The sequence below is a fragment of the Melozone crissalis genome, unplaced genomic scaffold, assembly GCF_028551555.1.
Source record: "Melozone crissalis strain CALT ecotype California unplaced genomic scaffold, PUWL_Pcris_2 ptg000063l_1, whole genome shotgun sequence".
Classification (NCBI taxonomy): domain Eukaryota; kingdom Metazoa; phylum Chordata; class Aves; order Passeriformes; family Passerellidae; genus Melozone; species Melozone crissalis.
The window spans coordinates 6,766,261-6,775,068 of record NW_026535841.1 but is presented as its reverse complement, the minus strand read 5'-3'; the positions used below and the strand labels follow the sequence as shown (position 1 = coordinate 6,775,068).

The 8,808-nt window shown below is 47.7% G+C and overlaps 1 protein-coding gene across 1 annotated transcript in view; it reads left to right on the top strand.

The window, feature by feature from the left end:
- The first annotated feature begins 3,904 nt into the window (after nt 1-3,904).
- Nucleotides 3,905-8,808, top strand: part of MED13L (mediator complex subunit 13L) — a 164,889-nt gene continuing 159,985 nt past the window's right edge. Inside the window, exon 1 of the mRNA XM_054288630.1 lies at nt 3,905-4,066. Within this exon, the coding sequence (XP_054144605.1) occupies nt 3,995-4,066 (72 nt within the window). The 5' untranslated portion in view covers nt 3,905-3,994. The remainder of the gene's footprint in view (nt 4,067-8,808) is intronic.

Here is an 8,808-nt window from a genome sequence, read left to right as displayed (position 1 = left end):
GGCTGGTTCATTCCCAGCTCTGAAGGCTGAGTGTGACCCAACTGATCTCCATGAGTTTGGGAACTTTCAGTGGCTAGACTTTGGACTTGCAGATTAATCCGTTGACAGAATTAGTTTGGACTGTATCTTCCCACTAAAAAAATTGTTATTTTGTATAGTAGAAACCCCAATGTTACTATTCATGTGAATTGATTTTTGAAAAGAGGTAAAAGAAAACAGGGAATAAAACTGGAATGCCCTGAGTTGAGGAACACGTTCCACCACATACCATCTCAGGTAATTATGCAGGAGGAAGTGTCGCTTGTGTGTGATATCTGTAAGTGGAGCAGTGTCTGTTTGAAATAGTGCTGCTGTCAGAGACAACAAGGGAACTTCCCTAGTTTGGTACTGGGAAGAGAAGGATTAGACTGTAATGATTTCCCTTCTCTGTGATAACTGAATGCAATATAAAGTCAAGTACCTGACAAAGGGTACTTGAAAAGAAATTTTACCTTTCTTTCAGTATAAAGCCAAAATCGACTTGGCAGCACAGGGCTGTGGTTAAAATGTGTGACCAGTACCAATTCCAAAATGCAAGAACTAGCCACTCAACCTCAGAACATTATCACAAGACAGGTAATTGAATTACATTACATGATCTTTAGTAAAACTAAAGGAGGGGAGATTTAGATTAGATGGTAGGAGGAAATTGCTTATAGTGAGGGTGGTGAGGCCCTGGCACAGCGTGCCCAGAAAAGCAGTGTCTGCCCCATCCCTGGAAGTGTCCAAGGCCAGGCTGGATGGGGCTGGGAGCAGCCTGGGGTAGTGGAAGGTGCCCCTGCCCATGGCAGAGGGTGGCACTATATGGTCTTTAAGGCCCCTCCCAACCCAGGCCATTCTGTGATTTCACAATTTTTAATGTATAAAGTATTTAACATTCATAAGAGTACTGGAAGGTAGCCAAAACAGCACAGTGTGAGTATGTTAACATTTCTCCTCACGAAAATGGACCTGAATCATTTGTTAGACCCCACATTTTCCTGACAAAATAAAGCATAATAAAGTCACCACTACTTGACAGATGCAGATAAGAGGAATGGTGCTGACTGGAAACACCATTTGAAGGCTAAGCAGCAAATGGAAAAAACAGGAATTCTGCAGTGTTCAATCCTGCACAGTATTTATCTGGATTAGTAATAAAACGATTCACAATTCCAAAATATTTTCTATAATAAGAAAATTTTTTTTTCATGGTAATGGATGTTCTTTTATACCAGAAATAGGCTAGATACTTCATCAAATGGTTTGTTGTCCCTGGGCCTCCTGTAGTGATAGGATGGGTGCGTGGTGCTGCAGTGGAGTTACAAAAGCTGTACTATTTTAATGCGGAAGGATGTGGTTCGGGGTTGGTTAATACACATTGCTTGACATATTTACAAGTGTCAGATTGTGTTCTCTGTTTATAAGACTTGTGCCAAAAGGAAGGGGAGTAACATGGGCCAAAGTACTTCCCTGATTGCGGGTGCCAGGATGTAACAAGCAGTTTCAAGGCTGTGACACTTGGACTGGATAAATTACAATTGTAACTGAACATTAATAATTTGTATTTGAAAACATTTTTTCCTCACAGACAGGCCCAGTCTTTGCAAGACAGAATTCCTGCTCTGTGTGGCAAGGAAGGGATTGGATGGATGATGGATTTGTCAGAGGAAACACACACACAGTAAGAACTCTGAGCTGGGTGGAACTTTTCTTTTGGCTTAAATTCTGTGTCTTAGTCTGTGTACGTAATTCAGGTAAATGTGATGCCTGTTTGTGGGAGAGATTTGTTACCATGAGGTAAATCCAAACAAACCCCAGTCAGCCATTGCAAGAGATGCTAATCTTAATTTATTGCCAAGAAAAGTAAATTGCAAAAAAGACACTTAAATGAGATTAAAATCACGATAAGGAAAGCTGCCATTGAGCACAGAGTGAGAACTTTTTCCACTGAGTCACATCATTGAAAATGTGCTGCATTTCTGTATTAAAGCTTGATCTGAAATGCTCCATATCTTCACCTGTTAAACGCAATATTTGCTTTTTACCACCTGTGGAACTCTCCAGTCAGGAGAAACTCAGGCAGGTGAGCCTAAATCTGCTCCCACTGGTTCAAATTAATGGGTCATTACAAACAGTAAGAACGTTATTTGTGATGAATTATCTCTTTTAAACCGAGTATCTTCTTCTTGCATGGTGCTGACTTAAGAGTCGGACTCCAGGATCAACTCAGGATAATCTGTGGCTCTTCTCCAGACCACGATTATTTTGGGAATGAATTTTATTTGTTTATCTATCTAACTCAGGTGTTTTCGAACTCCCTTTATAAAAAGCTATAGCCACCCAATGTCTTCAAAGCTGTTTCAGGTGGCTCCAGGGCTGTGCAGAATGTGGGGTTAAACTCGGCTGTGAAGGGGAGCTCGGCGTGCCTTGATACCGCAGTGACCACGGATGAGTTTTGAGGCCTTTTAAAAATTACTTTGAGCACTCTCAGGTGCTGGTAAAACCCTCCGGTGATCCGCGGAACGGCACCCTGAGATCACCGGCGGGCGGGACACGGTCCCCGTGCTGCAGAACATCCCGAGGTGGAAGGGACCCACCAGGAGCACCCAGTGCAGCTCCTGGCCCTGCCAGGGCCACCCCAAAGATCCCCCCTGTGCATTCCTGAGCGTTCTCCGAGTGCACCGGGAGCAGCCTCGGGGGCCTGGGCAGTGCCCGAAGAAAACCTTGCCCAAGTGTCTGTGTAGCCCGTTTGTTATTTTTGCTTTTCCTTGATGGGTAATAAGAGAAATCTGTCTGGTTCAGAGACAGTAAATAGTAACTTTCCTTATCCAGTTCTTTATGTATTTGGGGGGGAAAAAAAAAAAAAGAAGATCCTTTGGTAAACTTGTAACATCACAATGTGAAACTGTTTCATCTTTTCCAGTAAGACATTGGTTTTTCTTATGTCCTGTGGCACTTTGCGACTTTCGAGTGGTCCCCGGGGAGCCCGTTCAGTGCCCGAGCATCCTCCTGGGGGAGATCCTGGCGCTGCTGTCCCGCCTCCTGCCCGGCCCGGGCCGTTCCGGGCGCTGGCAGCGATCCCGGGCCGAGGGTCGGGACCCGACCCGGGACCCCCCGGCCCCGCCGCTCCCGAGCGCCCCCGGCGGGTGGCGGGCGCAGCGCAGCGGCGGCGGCGGGAGGCGCCCCGGCGCCGGGGCCCCGCCCCCGAGTCCGCATCACGTGGTGCGGCGGCGACCAATGGCGCGGCGCGGTGCGGGCCCGGGCGCCATTGCTGTCAGAGCGCAGGAGGCAGAGCGGGCGCGGAGCTGCGGCCGCTGCGGGCACGGCCGGCACAGCGCGGGCGGACAGCGCTCCCTGCCCGGGCCGGGCCGCGCCCGCACCGCCGTCACCCCGCGGGCAGCGCCGACGAGGCGGCGGCGCCGGCAGCAGGAGCGGAAGGAGGAGGAAAATACCATCCACGCACAGCCAGCGGCGGCAGCAGCGAGGGGCGGCCGGGCGGGGCGGGGAGGGGACACAGCGCCCCCCGCCCGCCGACGCCTCCGCACGGGGCCGGGACCGGGACCCCCCCTCGTCTCGCCCGCCCCGCGTCCCGCACGGACCCGCCGCCCTCCGCGCGACCCCCGACCCGGGGGGGCCGCACCTGGACGCGGAAGGGCGGCCCCGGGCCCCCCCTTCCTCCTCTTCTTCTCCCGGCCTGGAGGAGCGGGGGACGCGTCCCCCCCGCTTGCACCGGAGAAGGGCCTCCCGTCTCGAGGATTATCGGCGCGGGGGCGGGTAGCGAGGAGCAGCGCGCCCGCCCCGGCCTCGGCGCGTCCCCTCCCGGCCGCGGGGCCCCGCGGGGCCGAGGGGCCGGAGCGCGGCGGCCGCCCCGGGCAGTGACGGGGGTCGCCCCGGGGGTCGCCCGCCTTGCCCCTCGCCCCCCGGCCGTCCCCCCAGACATGCCCCGCCGTGGCGGCCCGGCTCGCCGAGGATCATGACTGCGGCAGCGAACTGGGTGGCGAACGGGGCCAGCCTAGAGGACTGTCACTCCAACCTCTTCTCGCTGGTGAGTGAGTGGGCGGGTGGGCGCCCGCGGGTGGCTCCGCGCCGGGTTTGTCGGTCGGGAGCAGCTGCCGGGGGTTTATAGGCAGGGCCCGGGGCTGCTCCTGCGTTGGCCCCTCCCCCGGCCCGGTCCCCGTGTTTATTTTGCTCCTTAGCGTGGTTTGCTGCGGGTCTGTGTATCGCGCTCGCAGCTGGAGAGCGGGGAGGGGACGGCTCTGTGTCCCCTGCACGACCATCTTCCCTGGGTAAACAGGCTCCTCTCCCCGCCTCCCTTGGCACTCCGTGCCCTGTGCGCTTTGTGCCACCGAACCGGGGGGTTTTCTCTCCTCTCACAATGACAAACGCCATTTCAGCAGCAACGAACGCTCATGTAGTGTGATCGACTGTCGGACTTAGCTCTGGGCTCCTGTGACGGCGTGTCAGCTGCTGTTACAGCATGCTCTCCTCTTTGCACACATCGTGCTCGGGGGCAAGAGGTTAAAAAAAAACCCAAACCTTTTAATTTTTTCTTTTCTGAAGAACAACAGCGTCTGACAGTAGTGTGCCGGATTGTTTGCATAGATGCCGTCTGCCCATCTCACTGGGAACTTCCGACGTGGTTTAATGTTGCAGAAATCATGATATCAGTTTTGGCTGGCTATAGACCGGCAATTTAAATTTAAAATACGCCAACAATTTGCGTGTAACGGCAAAGTCATTTGGAAATACTTTGCTTTATTTTACCTGGCACGCACAGGAACATTATCCCTTCTGGCTGGGCAACAGCTGAGTGAACGAGAGGGCTGCTGGGTCGTCGGGAGCCTTCCAGTGCTACAGGGATAATGTCGGAGGGGAGGAGGGACTTGTTCAGTGCGTGGTGTGGTGGAGTTAAAACCTTGTGATGCAACTTTGGGGGTAGCATGTGTGAAAGGATTGTGGTGGGTGCCCCCTCCCCGCAGCAGAGCTCTGCCAGAATTGGAGGTGGGTGCATATGTTCTTCTTCTGATAGAACGGAAGAGATTGTTTTTAGCTCCCTTATGAAAATAAGGAGAGGGAAAAAAAAGGAAATTACTTAGAAATGCAAATGATCAAGCTCTTTGTTTTATGCTTTTTAACGTTATTGTAGTGTATTTGTTATTTTGTCTCAGGGTTGGTTTGTTTTTTTTTGGTTTTTTTTTTTTTTTTTTTGATTTGGTGTGTATTTTGCTCGTACCTTTTAAGAATCTGGAACAAGACCTGTAGTCTTCCACTGCTAGAAAACTGCCCCGAGAGCTTGTTCTGTGAGAATGATACATTTCTAACTTTGGCTTTTTATCGAATTGTTACGTTATGTAAGTTTGTATCGGTGCTTCTGTTTGAAGGCATGTAGTAATATTTATAAATATGTAGCAGTGCTCTGTGTATCGAGATGCAGGAAGGGTGATTTGGGGGATTGTTATGGTGATTTTGACTACGGCTGCTCTTAGCCGGGGAGGAAAATAAATCGGGAAGCATGAAGGGAACAATCGTATCTGATTGTAGAAGGGAGGCAGTGGAGGGTTTGCTCTTCGCAGAGTTGTGAAGTCCCCGTTCATTAATGCAGACTGGAGTGTGTGTTTGGAGAGGCGGAACTTCTCCTGCAGTTGCAATCTGCAAATCTGTCACTGGTAAAAATAATTGTTGGCATGCAATTAGCATAAATTATAAAGTGAAGCTATTTCATAGTTATTGTGGTTTGGTTGCTTTTTTTCTCCCACCTGACTAGGCTAGGGAAATGTTCAATTTTAAATGGGTGTGTAATATCACTGAAATAAGTTAAACGAAATTCTTTTGCAAGTGGCTTTAATAATAATGAGTTTAATGTGCAACCCTTTAATCTTCCTTGTAATTTTGTGGGAGGTATCTGTGCCTTAATGTGGTGCTGTGTATGAAACTCTGTTTTTATTGTATTCTGGCCCCACAAAAATAAAAAAGGGGATCAAGTAGTAGTGTTTTTAAAATACAGCCGATGTGAAAACTGTTCAGAAGATTTATTTTATATTGTGTTAGGTTTTTTTTTAAGATTTATGTAGCAGAGAAAGATATTGAAAATGGAAACACTGACTGAAAATATGTGGCCAGCACCACTGACCCTTTAACCTCAGATTGTCATATTCATTTCAAAATTTATGAAGTGTTTAAGATACAGTAGTCTGGATTAGTAGTTAGGGAAACTTTTGTTAATCATTTACTTTTTCAGTGTAACAGAACAAAATCTAAACCACTAGCTGATGGGAATCCATTCATTCTTTAACAGCGTGGTAGATTACAAATATTTTGAAGATTGATTCTGCTATTAGAAGTTGGGGGTTTTTCAACTGCAGGCTTTGTTTTGTGTGTGAATCACAAATAAATGTTCGTGACTGGAGAATTACAGTTCTGAAATAATTATAGTCTATCATGATACTGTTTGTTCATGGTTAAATAATATTCCTTGCCACAGACATTTGTTTTGTGGAAGCAGGAACGCTGTCTCCCTGCCCTGGAGAAGCCAGAGCTCTGTGTCAGCTCTGTCTGGCTGCTGTGGTGGGTTTGGGTTGGTTTAACAATTCATGATTTCTATTTTTCTGTCAGTTGTAGACATGCTAGAGAGGTTAGGAACCTTTGCTGCTTCTGAATCTTTTGATGGGAAGTGTTTTCTTAAAGCTTTTAGTAACTGATTCTCTTTTATCAATGATGTCGCGACACTGTGGAAGCCCTCAGTGGTGTGGGCTCAGAATGTCACCTGAGGGTCTGAAGTGAAGGTTTCAAAGTTACCTTTGGCTGTGCAGGTGCTGGGGGTGGTGCTGGGCTGGCATTCCATGGAATGTCCCTCTGGATTGCAGCACTTGGCAGCACCGAGTGTGTGTGGTGTTCTCTGGCAGCACGGGGATCCAGCGCCACCCTGGGAGATGGGTTCATGCTGGTGTGCTGTGGAAGATGGGCTAATGTGGGAGGCAGAGCCCCCAGCCAGCCTGCACACACATCCCCATCCTGCTCTGAGTGTGGAGCCTTTCCCAGTAAGGTGATGGAAGGGTCGGTTTGCATCTTTGTTATCAGAGTACTCCTCAAATAATAACTTGTTTAATCTGCTCAGTATAAAGCTTTGCTCATTAAAAATACACTTTCTGTCTGAAATTGCTGTTCCTAGCACAGCAGTAGGACAAATGATATTTATCCTCACTCTGTTTTTGCTGTAGTCAAAATGTCTGCTGCTGCTTCTGAAAAGAATGTCTGTTTTGATAAACAGTATTTAATAAGCCATTGTATGGGCCAGTTTATTTAAATACTAATTAAGAGCTGTCTAATAACTATTTAGAGACAAAATGTTCTGAGGTAATATGCTTTGTATTAAAACTTCAGCCTCAGCTGGCAGCAGTCTTCCTGTGAATAATCCTTAATCATAAAAGTAGTCTTACTGAAATTAATTTGACTTTTCCTGTGAGTAAGGGTTACTCATATGACAGTGAGGGCTTTCATGAAGATGTTTCTTCAACTATCTAGGCTTTGGTACCATGGTGGATCCAAGGGCACAACTCAGTCTTGGGAAATTGGGGTGAAGTTGCATAATGTTGGATATATTGGAGCTGGAGAGTATGGCCAAGGATGTCAGGAATGACCTGAAATTTGGAGGAGCTTTCATGGGGTAGAAAGGTTTGGTACTGTAGGAATCTTCACGCTGAAAAAGACACAGTTGTGTTCTGGGGAAGTGAGACCAGGTTAGAGAAGCTGCTATGGAAGATGTGCCATGTTCCTGTAGAAGTGCATTCCTACAGAAGCCCACTGCCAGAAGGGTCCAGGCAGTGGGAATTGTGTTTGTTCTTGTTTAAAAGGCAAAGTTAAAAACAGTGAAGGCTGTCACTACTGTTGCTTTTTGCAGTTCACATCCAGGAACAGAAGTTGTCCCCTTTGATCAGTGAGTTTTGTTGATGTTTCCAGCATAAAATAAACGGAATTAAAGCAATCAGAGGTGGCATTTGGCTTATTCTCCTAAAGGTTCTTCATGGCATCAGAAAGTGAAGGTTGCAGAGGCTGCTGTGAGCTATTCCTTGGTGTTGCATAATTTTCAGTAAAGGACTTCATAGTAAATGTTGATTGCTCAATGCCTTCAGTAGTAGTGAATTAACCAGTAGTCCTTGCTTGTTGTGTTTTCATAAATGCAGTGCTCCGAGCAGTGGGCTGGGATTTTGGCATGCTGAATGTTCAGCACTGCACAGTGTCTATCTTGCTTGTTTGGAATTTTATGTAGGTGTGAATTTACATGCATAAATAATTAAGAAATGGAATTAACCTCTCAAGTTGTGCAAAAGTATTTGATTCTCTAGTTATCTTTGTCCTGAGTTTTATTAGGTAACAAGACAGAAGTAGAGGGATGACATTAGAAAGCTTGTTCACTTCTTGCTAATAAAAGATTATTTCAGGTTTTAAATCACTTCAGTGGTAGGTTTTTATTACGTCCTGTCAGAGTATTTGACAGTTTAATGGGACATGCCAGGGAGAGGGTTTGAAGTGAACAGACCCAGATTTGCAAAGAGATTGGGACAGTGATGTTCAGCCAGCGTGCCCTGCTCCAGGAGGGGAATTGAGGGATCTGTTGGATAACCAACCTTTTGGGAATATTCCCAAAAAATGGGGGGGTGCAGGAGTGACATTTGCAGCTCAGAATAAGTGTGCCCAAGCTAATCACGAAGAAATATTTGAGTGAGATTTCCTTGAAATCCCGAGTATCTTGTGAATGTGCCCATGTCCTGGGGCTGGAAATCCTTCCCC